Source organism: Mytilus trossulus, chromosome 5 (genome assembly GCF_036588685.1).
Source record: "Mytilus trossulus isolate FHL-02 chromosome 5, PNRI_Mtr1.1.1.hap1, whole genome shotgun sequence".
NCBI lineage: Eukaryota > Metazoa > Mollusca > Bivalvia > Mytilida > Mytilidae > Mytilus > Mytilus trossulus.
In genome coordinates, this window is record NC_086377.1 from 12637316 (window position 1) to 12653294 (window position 15979).

The 15979-nt window shown below is 33.7% G+C and overlaps 1 protein-coding gene across 1 annotated transcript; it reads left to right on the forward strand.

Moving 5' to 3' along the window:
- The first annotated feature begins 9827 nt into the window (after nt 1–9827).
- LOC134718533 (uncharacterized) lies at nt 9828–13315 on the forward strand. Its single transcript, XM_063581133.1, has 3 exons — nt 9828–10098; nt 11975–12387; nt 13240–13315. The coding sequence occupies exons 1-2, from the start codon at nt 9855–9857 to the stop codon at nt 12373–12375; spliced, it is 645 nt and encodes a 214-aa protein (XP_063437203.1). The 5' UTR covers nt 9828–9854; the 3' UTR covers nt 12376–12387; nt 13240–13315.
- The last annotated feature ends 2664 nt before the right edge of the window (nt 13316–15979 follow it).

The window sequence follows — 15979 nt, forward strand, 5'->3', positions numbered from 1 at the left end:
AATATCAAGAAATAAATAGGGAAAGTGTATCAAATAAAACATGCAAGTTATACACTGTTTACACTATGGACTATATTCGTAGACAACGAAAACCAAAGGACGATAATTGTGTCCTTGGACCATAAGTAGCAGCAGTGTCAATGTTAGCCCTGACTAAAGTATAAGCAGCAGCAGTGTCAATGGTAGCCCTGACTAGTATAAGTAGCAGCAGTGTCAATGGTAGCCCTGACTAAAGTATAAGTAGAAGCAGTGTCAATGGTAGCCCTGACTAAAGTTTAAGTATCAGCAGTGTCAGTGGTAGCCCTGACTAAAGTAAAAGTAGCAGCAGTGTCAATGTTAGCCCTGACTAAAGTATAAGTAGCGGCAGTGTCAATGGTAGCCCTGACTAAATTATAAGTAGCAGCAGTGTCAAAGGTAGCCCTGACTAGTATGGAATTTACAGCTGCAGATATATATAAATTTCTATTAATATTTCTAACAACAAGCTCATCAAGTTTCTCTTCGTCTTGGATCAGACGTGAGCCTTGTGGTCTGATCCTGACCTGTTTAAAGACAGGTCTTTTGAGGAGTTCGAGGACAAGTTCCTCTGAAAAGCAAGTTATTTTGTCCTTTTGAATGGCATGTTGTCCTTTTCTTTACCTCCTTGTGGTGACGAGAAGTGGGTGTTTTGAGGACTCCGGAATTTCAAATGTGATAATGGTGGAGTTGGTGATCTGACATAATTGCTCAAAGGGCGCATTGACGGGGACTAATTTTCTCGATGGTCGGTTACAACTGTCATCTTTTAATAACTGATTAACTTTAGATATTAAGTCTTTGATATTGAATTGTAAAACGTTTACTACTTTTTCAGTCGTCTTACTGTTTTGCGAAGCCCTTGGCCTCTGTGGACAATAATTAGAGTCGTTCACGTACGGAAATAGAGCTTGCAGTTGCGAATATGACTGAGGACCGCCAGCAGTGGTTCTATTGACTCCATACCTGGCTTTCTGGTACGCTAATGAAAACTTAGTGCATTTTAATGATCTATGTATAGTTCTGTGATTTATCTCTACGATTAACCGGGCCTTTTACTCTGGCGTTCACGGAGGAAGTATTCCAAAGGTATATTGCAAGAAACGGCCAAGATTAGCGGTTGAGGACTCCTACTCCTTCTCCTTACATAAGACTCTTTCAGTTGGGATAAGTCTCGGTCAAAAGACTCCTCACTTGATGATGAGACTTTCCTTTGGCAGTGTTTTCACTTGTGCCTGTCAGATGTAGTTTCACGGATTGTCTCACGTGAAGTGTTGTCACAGAATGGACATTACAACTGGAGTAGTCAGCTGAAATGATATTGCAGTTCTGTTTAGAGTGTCCTTTATTGATCCTGAGTAGAAAGCTGGGGATGTCGATACAGCTGATCCAATAATATGCTTGACTCTCGGAAGCAAGATACTACAAGGTCTTTGTAGTGACAATGTGGGTGCAGGACAATTTTCAAAAAAGATAGGGTCATAATCTGATAATGAAGCCAAAGTCCCTAGTCCAGTGTGACCCTGTCAGACAAAATAATTTGATTTTGTTTCATGGGTTCTAGATATCTAATTAGTTTCACAATGTAAGGATCCTGGTGGATCCAAAGGTCCCTGTTCAATTGAAAACATTCTATCCAATTATTCTTTATTGGTGAGTGTTGCATTCAACTGTACCTTGATATCAGACTGAGCTTGTCCAATAGATAAAGGAGTATCCATAGGTGGGGCCCAGCCCCCCTGACCAACAGAAACGTCAGTCTTGGGTTTCTCATGTTTTTGTTATGTTACTTCAGGTGCAGTATTGAGAGTGGTTTCTGCTGAGGCACACAAGTTTTCCTGGATGAATGTGTTCATGAAGTATAACTCATTCGACTTTGAGAGTCCAGTAGGTTTACTAATAGTTGACACTTTGCCTGATATGATGTTAACTTGGCTGGATTGCCTAATAAATTAGATTGAATTCCTTGTTGGTCCTTAGTCTGCTGGTAATCATGTTTTATCACAGTGTCTTGTTCTCCTGCACTTGTTGTTCAGGATGTTCGTTCTTCAATAATGATAACTGATTTTTGAACTAGGTGGTTGACCTTACTAACTGGGTTCGCTCTTTTTAAGTTAGTCGAATACATAAGTCCGTAGTCAATTCATTCTTTCTGATAACTTCTGACATTTTTTGTATCTCCCTCTTAAAGTCCTGAAGTTACACTGGATATGTCATGTTTGAATACCTGCTTGAAACTCACTAGATCATTATGTAGTTTCTGGTAAAAGAATAACATACCAGGTTCAACAAAATATTTCTTTAAAATTGATTTTGGCACACCAGTAATGTTTAAAACTGTATTTAGGTCTATGCAATGAGAGGAATCTTTAACCTTAAGTATCTGTATCGACATTTCATTGTATACACCCTCAACTGATTAAAGTTGATCCAAAGTGGCATCAATAAGTATTATATTTTTTTTGGTTTTAAATAGTTGTTAATTTAAACTGATAGTATACTGTGTCGGGAGGAATACACTAATGTACTTTGCCACAAAGATCGGTGTTCGTAATCAACCACGATGTCTGGCTATTCAAAATGGCGACTCATTAAAATGAGAAACTAGACAATCATTCAATTTCATACAGTGAATCTGATTTGTAGTACTGCCTGAAAAGTACTTACACTTTCCCAAATTGATGAAGGATTATGTTTAAGATATAGCAGAGGCTATAATTTGCAGTAATGAAAAGCAAATGGTGTGAAACGTACCGTGCAGGGCGGTAGTTTCAAAATCAACAGATTCGTCCGACGCCAATGTTGTGATCCGAGCATGTAATGAATAATACACAAAAACAAGATATGAAACTCACAAGGGTTTATTTATTAATGCAATCAATAAATGTCAATATACTTAAATGCATGTGGTTATACGTAAAAAGTTCGAATGTTGTGTTCTGTGTAATACGTCACGAATTCATTCATGATAAGGTACATATAAAACATAGACTGGTTCAGTACTTTGTTTTGGTGTTCAGCTCGAAAATACGTTAGTATATTGAAACATCCTGATCACAGAGTAACAACGAACACGTTACAAAACCTAGAAAAGCATACAAACACAGTGCAACAAAATTACAAACGCCGTCACGAGACTGTTTTAACGCCAGAAAAGTGACATCACAGGTAATATCATACTTGGCGATGAAATTAAAACTATAAGCGATAAGCATTTAAAAATATCCGATCAGAATTACAAAGACTACTTCATAACATGCATCAATGTTGGATTAACAAATACCGTTACGTGTCTGTTAACAATGCGATTTCACAATTAGTAATTTAGTCATAATCGGGAAAAAATCTTGTTCGGTACTTAAAAGATAAGACGACGTAATTGATAAATCAAAATAGAAGACATGGTAAAATCTCCTTAGTTAATCTAAATTTTAACATGACGTCCTTCAAACGCTTTGAGTACACACCCGTGGTAAAATTTGAATATATTGCATGGGCTGTTGCGATCGTACTCCCACGTCATATGCTTTTTTATAAATTAGTTTCGCGACGTCATAATACGATGACGTTAGAATATGAGCATTTTACGGGAAAATACACGCTTGAAAAACCGAAAATCATCACAACATGGCAACGTAAACAAACGATGCTAAAATGTGTTATAAGCCATATTTGTTTAAACATTTAAGACATATAAGTAAATTATCATTTAAAATAATTCAAAACTATTTATATGCGTTATTTGAAATAGTTTAAGCATGTCACTAATTCAGTTTGCTCCGTTCTTTTACGCCAATTTAATAGTGCGTTTATTTATGGGAATGGCAAATATTTGCCTCCACCTAGAGCGCTTCGATCCAAAAGAATTGCCGTATTTGTCTTATTAGAATCGAAATAATTCATGGGGGCTTGAATATATCTAGATTTTACCACGGGTTGTCCCTTTATGCCGATATTTTACCCCTCTCTATCGCTCAGGGTAAAATATTTGTCATAAGTGGCCAACCCGTGGTAAAATCACGATATATTCAAGCCCCCATGAATTATTTCTTAAATGTAAAGAAATTTATTTTTAATCTTTCCTCTTCCTACGTAAGTAGCACACTCCTGTATGTAAAGTCTGTATTGTGTGAACGGCTTGAACATAACGCATCATCTCAGATATGTAAACAAGAGATTTATTAGATGTAAGTATTGGCTGAAATATGTTTTTTTTTCAGTGATATAACATCATCAATATATCTGAAAGATTTTTTAAAAAAAATTCACAAGGTGCTTTTCCTTTTTGTCTTTGAGAAACATATGTACGTTTTATGCTTCATACGAATACAAACACAAAAATGCCAGTAGCGGTGTACAATTAGTACCTATTGGAACATTGATTGTCTGGTGAAATAGCAAGCCTTCAAGTCAACAAATATACTGTCAATTAAAATGTCAAGCTTTTTTCTGGTATATTCAGTGTGATTCTTCACAAATTAAGATTCCAACTTTTATAGAAAGAGCTCTGTATGGTGAGATATTGAAGTCGATCTATCAACTAAACATGGGTAAAACAAGTGTTAAGCATAAGAAAATTAAAAGTCTTAATGTTTCTATAAAATTTAAGATATTGTGATCTTAAATTATATCTGGTTTACACCACTTACAGAATATATCTCATCAGAATATTTGAAGGCCATCTTTTACTGTCGAAAGAATTGTGGTTAGTACATTTTGATGATCCAGCAATGTTTCGTTCCTTATATCGAGTTTGTGAAGTTTTGTTATCCAGTAAAATGACGGTAATTTTTCTTCGTTTTTTTTTAATTTTGTTTAAATAAGGAATATGTAGTATTACCAGTTGTATAGCAACCTAAATAGATGATCAAATAGCTGAGATCCATTCGAACAAAAATGTCCAATTTTGGTTTGTTTTGGTAAGACTTTATACATTTCTAGTCCCCACTTGTATCAACCAGTAACCCGTAACCCGTTATTCTTTTTCCAGTTGATTAGCTGTGGAATTCTATATTTTAGTCTCTTGACCAACCACTGTCTTTGCTGTTCATTGGTAACGATACAACTATCTCTAGTACTTACCTGATTATATGGACTCTGAAAACAAACATTTCTTACATCACATTTTACTTAATGATAATGGTACACAATTCAACCAAACAAATCAATTTGTTTTGGCCCCAGATGACGTTTAAGATTTTTATATCATTGAAAAAGCTACAAATTATCTCCCTTTGGTGAAAAATGCCATTTTTTAATTTATTATAATTGAATTTTTTTTTGGACTACTCGCGATCTGTGACCTATACTGTTTATTATGTTTTTCAAAAAAGCTGTATTCAAAAAATGACTACTGTCAAATTTAAGCGATATCTGTATTTAAGTTCTTTTTTTATTTCGATATTACCGTTTTTCTCCTTTAACATGTTTTAGTTCGACATTGAAAAAAAAGTAACCTAATGAAAATACTTGCTTCTTTTGAAGGCGGATTGTGAGCTAAAATGACCCTATATTTTTATTCTATTTTTTTCTATCTAGTATAAGATATGTATATAAAAAGCATATGTTGTATGATTGCCAATGAGACAACTCTCCAGAAGAGACCCGATGTGACAATGTAAAACAATTGAAACAAGAAATCTAACTGCCTTATTTATGTACAAAAAATGGACGAATACACATAAACAAACGACAACAACTACTGGCTTCTGACTTGGGACAGGCACATACATACATAATGTGGCCGGGTTAAATATGTCATCGGAATCCTAATCCTCCCCTATCTTGGGACAGTGGTATTACAGTACAACATAAGAAGTTTGTTAATAGAAAAAAAATAGCGAAATCTAATATTAAAAAAAAAGATTTATACCCGCGAGGTCCCTTAACATGATTGTTTAATGTGTTTAATTCATGTCTTTAATAAGCTATTGATGTCGATGGCTGGTCATCAGATCGTAAAAACTCATTGCGAAATTGATGTATGGTGACAATTTTTAATAAATATGGTTAACACTGACTAACCGCAAACATTAAATGATACATATTTTTTAACACTATAGTACAGTTCATGTCGTTATCACGGATATGTTTCATAATAACGTACACTTTGCTGATGTAATCGCGAACAGAACAAAGGCACAGATTTACCTAGTAGTTGATATGTGCTGGCTTTTTTGACAACATACATATATCTCGCAAGAATTTTGCTTCAGTAACTCTGTAATAGCTGAAATATGATAAGTAAACGTGCTCTTTGGCGACATTTCTATGCAGTGTATCATAATACAAGATATCAAAGGTAACATGGTTTAGTTTAATACGTTAGACGCGTCATATATACAAGATTTACAGTTTGATGTAGACCAATCTCGCGTGCATTTTCTGTGCGTAAACACCGTAATTTCAGTAGACAATAAAAGTAAACGTTTTACTTCCGCGTTTACCTTTACGTTAACATGAGAATGGCTCGTCTTCTAATTTTGTAAAGAGTAAACGCACGTTTACTTTCGCGTTAATTGTTTTACATTGTCATTTCAGGGCCTTTTATAGTTGAATATTCGGTATGGGATATGCTCATTGTTGAAAGCCGTACGGTGACCTAGAGTTGTTAATTTCTGTGTCATGTGGTATATATTGAGGACATTTGTCTCATTGGCAATCAATACACATCATCTTTTTATTATTAACGTGAAATAGGGCGCATCTTATATTTTCGTAAAAGCACTTGTATTGTGTGTTGTACACGCGTGTTAACGCAGACAGAAAATATTGACCTTACATATCTAATGATAAGGTTCATCAACATTGTTCGAATGGCATATTGACGAATACAGTTGAAGATATTACAGCTTTAAATAATTAAAAAATAATCATAAAAATATTTTTTTTTCTGCACAAAAAAACAGACAAGCTTGTCTTAAATTCATCCAATTAATTAGACCTTTACCAAAATCCAGCAGTTTTCACATCTCAAACTGACAAAAATATAACAAAAACTTTTGAGCGACTCAACCAAAAATGACCATATTTGCAGTTTATAATGCTAATCTATCGTGCATCATAGTAAATCGGTAATATTTCTGTGCCAGGATTGATTATGTAAAACCATCAATGGGGCTTTCAACTGAAAGAAGGAAAATCATGATCGCCTGACTATTTGGTACAGTTTGCACACTTCGTCTATTAATGGATTTCAGATAATAACGATGTCAGCAATATTGGAACACAATGACTACATAATGTTGTCAACATCAAATTAGAGTGCCAGCATGTCCTCTTTTTATTCAAAATATCGTAAAAAAATAACAGTATTTTCAATACTTTAGACGGACTAGTTTGACCAAATTATTTGACCGCATCAACCAAAACTGAAAATATTTGCAATTTATTATGTAAATTTTAAAGTCGCATAGTAAATCTGAAATAATTCAATGTCATGATTGATTGTATTATAAATATGATAGCAATAGTTAAACACAATGACTAAAACAATTTGTCCACATCAATTTGGAGTGCAAGCATGTACTCCTTATATTCAAATTATTCAACCATAAAAAATATCAGTAGTTTCGATACCTCAGACTGACATGTATAACAAAATGTTTTTACCGCATCAGCCAAAACTAAAAAAAATATTTGCACTTCATTATGCAAATGTTATAGTGGCGTAGTAAATCAGTATTATTTTTCTGTGAGGTGTGATTGTTTAATACAAATGACAGCAGTATTGGAACACAATGTATATGAAGTATATATTTTTCGGCATCAATTAAAAATGCCAGCTTCTCCTCTTTTTATTCAAAATATTGAATAATAAAAAAAAAATATTTCTCCTCATTAACCATTTGTCAACCAAAACTGATCATGTCTGCACTTTATATTTCTTATAGTCGCATAATATATCAGTAGTATTTTCATAGCAAAATATATCAGTACTTTTTATACCCCATATAATAATCAGCACAATATCATACCGTGCTACAGAAAAATTTAAATGTTGAAAAAATAATCATTGTTTTTCTTTAAATTAAAACAAGGAAATTTTTAAATTAATATTACTAAACATTCCAAATATTGGCCTTTTATATAAACTGAACTGTTCATTTTTATTTAAATCAATTATACCAATTATAATAGAATCTGAATAGTTAAAATAATGCATTATTTTATTAAAGCGGGGAAGCTCAAAGTCGAATTGACTGATGTCCCTATAAATTGTTATATATAAAATCACTGTAGTTCAAATAAGATGTTGTCATCAAGGAAGCATCAATACTAAGATAAGAGCTCAGTAATAGAAGATAGTCACTGAATAATATGGTCGAGACTTTCTTATGCATACTTTGTTTAAGGGAATTGGAAATTTATGTGTTGTAAAAGAGCGACACACCATGCAAGCTTGACATTGCAAGTCATAAGTTAAAATAAACAGATAAGGACCAACAGACTAACAAAAGTTCACAATAAACATAGATAATTAAAGAGAAACACGAACAAACAAATTGGGGCTTATATACGGTGCCCTGCTGGGTAACATATCCTGGTCTCTATATGGCACTCGTTAAAGGATAAGGTCCGGAAGAGGCCGATTTTAGCCTCAAATTTCAAGTTTATCTGACGGAAGGTTTTTGACAATTTTTTAAACACTTGAATATCTAGTTTAGTTGATTCAATACGTATATGTAACAGATTTTAACTGAGTTTATCATTCAAAACGCCCCGATTCTAGCTTAAATTTGAAAAATCTATCAAATATGACAAAAATTGTCACCTTTCAAACGATTTTTGTCAAAAATGAAAGTGGCCGCATCCGTGTTCATCCCCAACCTTAATATATGTTATGTAATCTCATCAAAGACAAATTACAATTCAATGTAAAGATTGAACAGGAATGCAGCCATTTTCGTTTAAGACGGAAACCGTCTAAAATATATCTAAAATGCTAACATTGTGAAGATTTCGGTAAGTTAGCATGACTTGATGATGCTACTTCCCGATATATGTGCATTGTATTGTCAAACACATCACATATTTATTAAGCAGATGCATTTTACGGTCCTCTAAATAAATAAAAGTATACATTTTAATAATTTTGTAAAACTGCTCTTTGTTAGGGACAAAAGGGGTCTCACTGAACCTACTACTTTTGAAAACATTAAAACTAAACAAATTATAGAGCACACTTAAATATTATGGATAAGTAAAACATTAGCCTCATGAAACAGTATTCTTTTTTTAACAATCAATGCTATTGGTATACTTTCTGACAAAGTAGTTGACAGTTCTTTCTTAGGCTACTATTTATCAAGTATTGTGAAGAAACACTTGTTCTTTGTATAATATTCTCTTTTCATTGAAGACGATATAATTTCTACATTTATATTTCATTCTTCATGCCCGTCTTAACAAGAAATAAAGATATTGTATCTTTGCATTAATCTGTTCTGTGAACTTATTACACCAATGAAACCGTTTACATTCCTTTATAATGCACTATAAGATGATGCAATAATTAATGTTGATAGATTTATACTTTTCTCATTTACAACTGGCTGACATCAGCTAACTTCTTTTTTCTTTCTGAAAGTATCATATTTTATGTTCGTGATAGCTGCATGCTATGTACAGGACTGTGTCCACAAAAACACATACCTAATCAACATATGCATGAATTGCACCATTTAAAACCGCAATTTTATAATTCTCCTTTTTCATAATTTATCAAACCACTGTTTTTTTAAGTAATGCATCACGTGTCTTACAATAATCATAGTATAAAAGAACATTCATATCTGAGTATATTTCACATCTTCTACAGATCAAAGTAACCCATCATAATGTTGACTCTACTTCTAGTTTCTCTTGTTGCCTCTGTTTCGGCATATGGCAAAGGAGGTCCATTATTAGGAGGACTTGTTAGTGGTGGAGTTGTTTCTGGTGGTCCACTCATTGGCGGCGGTGGAATTATTGGTGGGGCTGGTGGAATTGTCAGTGGTAGTGGACTTCTGCTTAACAATGGTGGATTAGGAGGATTAGGAGGATTAGGTGGATTAGGAGGATTGGTTGGAGGAATACATACAGGTATGTTATAAATGACCATTTATATTATGGAAAGGAAAAAATCCACAACCCGTTATAAAATGGCTCCTAACAATAGTTTAATAAAAATAATTTAAATATTTGGTATATGCATGCACATTTGTTTTGACATTGCATTCAACGTTTGTGTAATAATTTACTTTTTGCCATAATTCCTTGGAGTAAAGCTGATGACCGTAACTGCATTCACGGTCATCCCAAGATGTCGAAAGAAATATTAGGTTAGTATTTGTATTGTATGTTAACGTGTTTCTAAATCATGTTGTTCACAAATCATACATTGATACGATGTAAATTCATAAAAGATTCACACGGAATTCATTATTTACTACCAAGAAATGTGCATGAAACAGGAATTGCGAATTGAACAAATCGCTCAGATGACCGTAAATTACAATCGAGATGACCGTAACAGAATCAACAATTCATAACAAGGGTGACTGTAATTGGTTTTAAGATGACCTTTATGTGTAAATGATGACCGTAACCTTTAGATGATGACCGTCAAATCTTAGAGAAAAATATCCGTAAATGATTAATTGTGTTGGTATAAACGTAATTATAGGAGAGTATTACTCTATAGGTAGAAGACAATAAGACGTGCTTCAAATACATAGTTAACAAGCAATATCTTCTTTACGGTAAAGGTCTTAATTTTTTAAATGAATTTGCAACAAGACATGCACATAAACAACAAACGATTTTTGTTTATGTCTGGGATTCCTGTTAATGCCATTATACATAGTACTGGAGACACGTTCATGGTTCTTAAATTTTTCGTCGTATCGCTGTCAATTTGTATTAGAATATTAACATCGATCTCAATAAATATTTCATTGTTTACGATAAATATGCAATTTACTAGAATAGTCATGAACCCAAAATACGGCAAATAGTTAAAAACAAATGTATGGAACATATTTATATCCACTAATCGATCCCTTATTGAAACAAAGTAAACAAAAAGCTATTACAAATACTGATATCTCTTACAATATTGACGGAAATCTTTTAAAAGTAACGGTCATCTATTATACATTACACTCAGCCTTTACAAATTACAGTCATCCTTTACAAGTTGCGGTCATCTGTTAACCAATCACGGTCATCCTTGTTATATGTTACGGTCATCTTGAAAATATTTTGATAATGATTTACGGTCATCTTAATGATTTTTTCAAATAGAATTTCCCGTTTTATGTACATTTCTGAGTAGTTATTTGTAATTTCCTGTGAATCTTTTATTAATTTACATCGCATCAATGTTTGCTTTATAAAGAAAAGGATATATAAACACTTTAACAGACAATACAGAAACTGACCTAGTTTTTCATTTGACATCTTGGGATGACCGTGAATGCAGTTACGGTCATCAGCTTTATCCCAGTGATAATTGTTGTAGCCGTGCGGTGCCATATAGTTGATTATGTATTTGTCATGGCAATCATGCCACATTGTATTTTTCTAATGTATAATCAATAAAACGAAATTGAGCATAAAACCACAGTATACGCTATGAACTCTGTAATAGGTGCAAACCTGGTGAACCTATATTAATTGATTCATTGTTTACACAACTCAAAACAATACATGTATTTCATGTTGATAACATCTGTCATTATAAAGAATCAATGCTCTAACTCAATCAACAATAAATACATGTACATTTGGCGCTGCATTTAACTTCCTGATTTATCATACAGCTCTTATGAGCATTTACTTGTTTGGTAAATAAAGAAAATCGCTTTGGAAGTATATCATTTACTAGTGTTAGTATGCACGTCATCAACGAATTGGACGATGTTTAATATATGACATTATGACATTTTGTAATTTCTTTCTTTTAATATCTTTACAGGACTTGTTGGTGGAGGTCAACCATGGTGCACATGCAGTTTGAAATGTGCTCCAGGACAGATCAAACTCAACAAGAACTGTAACTTGGCACCTCTCCTTCCTGGAGGTTTGAATACTTGTTGTTCCTTGTTGCCATGGTGGGTAACCAGCCAAAATTACGGTGCTTCCCTTGGAGGCGCTGGTATTATTGGTGGTGGAGGTATCATCGGTGGTGGAGGTATTATCGGTGGTGTTAGTGGTCTTGTTGGAGGTGGTAGTGGACTTCTAGGTCCAATCGGTGGTATTGGAGGGCCAATCGGTGGTATTGGAGGGCCATTCGGTGGTATTGTTACTGGACCAGTCAGTGTAGTTAGTGGAGGCAGCAGCGTTGTCGGTGGATCAACTGGTAACGGATACTATTAGATATTCTAAAAGGTAAGTTTCTGCTTATTAATTAACTTTTCTGTATTAACAGTGTATACACATCGACCGCTTCAATAATAAATAAGTTATTGGTCAAGTCGCGCATTAGAAATTATTATTTATTTAGATATAGGAAGATGTGGTGTGAGTGCCCATGCGACAACTCTTCATCCAAATAGCAATTTTAAAAAAAGTAATCCATTAAAGGTCAATGTACAGCCTTCAACATGGAGCATTGACTCACACCGAACAACAACCTATAACGGGCCCCTAAATTTCTAGTGTAAAACCATTCAAACGGAAAAAAAACCCGAAGGTCTAATCTATAAAAAAAAATGACGAGAAACGAGAAATACGTATAAATTACATAACTAAACGACAACTACTGTACATCAGATTCCTGACTTAGGACAGGTGCAGACATTTGCAGCGGGATTAGTGAAGTACAGTATGATGCTGATTGAGTTGTCAAATCTTACTGCAACGGAACAAGTAATATTTATCGTTGCATGTTTAATACAAAATACTGTATCGATACATAGCCAGTTATATTAGATCTTGATTACATATGATATCATTTGAAATTGTATGCTTTCTTATGTTTATGAAAGTTTATGAAAAAAAGAAACGTTAAGGAAACACACGCACAACGACATGCATTCAAACATATATAAATAAACCACACCTTGCTACTGACAACTAAGGATCCAAATTTTCATCAACTACAGTTTTGAAAACAACAACATTTCTTGTGTCACAGTTATAGATAAACCTTTCTTGTCATGCCAATGTAAGGTTTTGATAGACATAATTAATACTATAAATATAATCGAGAATATCTTTGAATCGTTATTATCGTTGTAGGTAACACGAAGACGACCTGATATGAAATGCTTTAGAACTGTACATTTGTCAAATAAACATATTCCTGACAAACTTATATGTTTCTTTTATTTAAGGACAGATTAGGTTTTTGGTTGTTTTAGGATTTTTTTTTTAAATATTTTTACACTAAAATTGTGAAGATGTTGCCCGTCAGTCATAAAAAAGAAAGCAACAAGAAAACTAGACGCACAGCATTCTATAGAACACACCTAATGTTAATCTATACCCTGATAACAATGTCATATTCCTGCTTAGTACAGGAATTTTCTTAAAATGGTGGATTGACCATGATTGCATAGCTAACAAAAACGTATCATGTATAAGACAGTTTCACAACATTTAATTATACTAAAGAACACAGACATAATACATGTAGTATGTAATCCATGTCAAAACTAGGAGGACAGTAGTCACCGTTGTGCTGTAATCTTAATTACTCTAAAACATGCAATAAAATTGAGAATGGAAGTCAAATTAAACTGTCTTCAATACAGCGAGAAAATATCGCATCCAGAAGTGTGTATAAGCTGGCCCTCTTGACAAAAAATGTTTACTAGTTCAGTGAAAAAGGAAGTCATACTTAACACAGAAAATAAACTCATCATAGATACCAGTACTAAATTTTGTATATACGCCAGACGCCCGTTTCGTCTACAAAAGACTCATCAGTGACGCTCGAATTCTAAAAAGTTTAAAAGGCCAAATAAAATACGAAGTTGAAGAGCATTGAGGATCAAAATTTATAGAAATATATAAAAGAAACTTAAATTAAAAATCATAGAAACAGATGCTGCTTTGGAACAGGCGCAAACATGCGTCGGGGTTAAACATACTTTTTTAAAATTTATTTATATCTGAAACCTGCCCCTATCAATTTGTACCTCTAGCCAATTTTAAAAAAGCAAACAAACAGCAACACGCATAATAACAATCAGAGCATACTATTTTCAAGTTCAATGTTAGAATAGGTAAGAAAAGAAACTAAACAAAAGTATAATGATACATAAACTAACAAAGGACTGCTAGCTGATATTGACATGCTACCTCCAGACCCCATCTCAACTGATCTGTTTTTGATTTCTGTTTTGGATTACATCAGCAAAGTGTCCATATACATGATAGATATTCGTGATATTGTCGTGCACTGTTCTTAAGAGGCAATGTCAGAGAGCACCAGGCAGGACTGTTCAACTAAAAAAAAATTAATTTGGTCAAACATATATTTTACCCTTTCAAGTACAACATACTGACTGGGAAAATATAATATTTTTTTTTAAATTTGTGAATTTGACATTTTTTTATTGAAATTCAATATAAGGGCTCAAACTGCTATTTTTCATTGAAATGTATAGGGAAAAAGCCAGTTTCTTACCCTTTTCGATGATCCATTATCGGAGAAAAACAACACTTATGACTAAACTACCTGTATGGAAGTCTAGTTCTATGTTGGTTTAAAACATAATGGAAATAAAACTTTTGGTATCTTTTTATTTAAAAAAAATAAGATAAAAAAATGCACAAATAGAGAAAATTATGCTTTGGCAAACCAAAATGGTATTACATCGATTAAGTTGCAAAATACCATAAACTTTTGCATCTTTATTGTCATCTTCGCTAGCCAAGGGTTACAATCCACTCCCGCTCTCTTCACCCTTGGCGGATTGAGATAAAATTTCGGAGACACAAGGTAAGGATTTTTATTGGTTGCAGTCAAAACTCGCTGCATCCAATCAAAATGCTCCTATAACATGATCACGTGTAAATGTAGAAAGTGTTTGTAAACAATTGCCACGTGTTTTTTGTGCAACAAGCCTTTACATCCCTAAACATACGACTATATTTAGTGAAAACTTGAATGTTTTAATCAACAAATAGAATTTCCTGTGTATGTTTCATGCACAAATGCATGAATGTTGACATATAGCTTTTATTTCCGGCTTTACCAAGCGTGTAGAATCTAGACGCTATCGTGTTTTTACCTCCAAATTGAAGAGTTCAAGTGCTACCATTGGTCAAGACTAATGTATTCGGAATTGGCGTGATTTTTATCTTCCAATAGATGGCGCAACATTGTTATCACAAATGTTGGCTCAATCCGCCAAGGGTGAAGAGAGCGGGAGTGGATCGTAACCCTTGGCTAGCGAAGATGCTTTATTGTATTTATCATGTTTAAGTGATAGTTTTTGATGAAAAAATTAAAGAAAAAAAGTTGCAGTCTCATCACCACTTTGTTCATTTGGTTGCCATAGCAACCATAAAATGTACACTATACATTTCTTGTCCTTTTTTGTACAAATTTTCACCATGAAAGTACTTAGTTGGAAAATGCAAGAACATTTTCATTGAATTGGCATGTAGATCATAAGTCAATGCCACAAATACCTACAATACAATTTTTGGCTGTACTTTGACTTTTGACTTCAAAGTATAAAGATGATTTTTGTTTACACTTGTGTGAAGGGAGCATGATTTGTTTGCCCTGTGACAAAATCTTTTGATATTTGGCACATGTGTACAGCACCTCAAGATAATGTGTAGTGTTCCATGGACCATCATCCCCAAATTTATCCCAACCTTCTTTTTGGGGGTATTGAACCTTCTTACTAAATGTCATAGAAATCCATTCATTAAAACTAAAGTTAATGTCCGGTAACCGGGGTGTCCGGGGATTTAAAATCATTTTTCCAAGTCAGCTTTAGTAAGATGACGGACACAAGAT

Excerpts from the sequence above, each read along its gene's own strand:
- LOC134718533 (XM_063581133.1), top strand. The coding sequence starts at position 9,855 with ATGTTGACTCTACTTCTAGTTTCTCTTGTTGCCTCTGTTTCGGCATAT. Across the intron at positions 10,099-11,974 it reads GGTTGGAGGAATACATACAG|GACTTGTTGGTGGAGGTCAA; the intron begins GTATGTTATAAA and ends ATATCTTTACAG.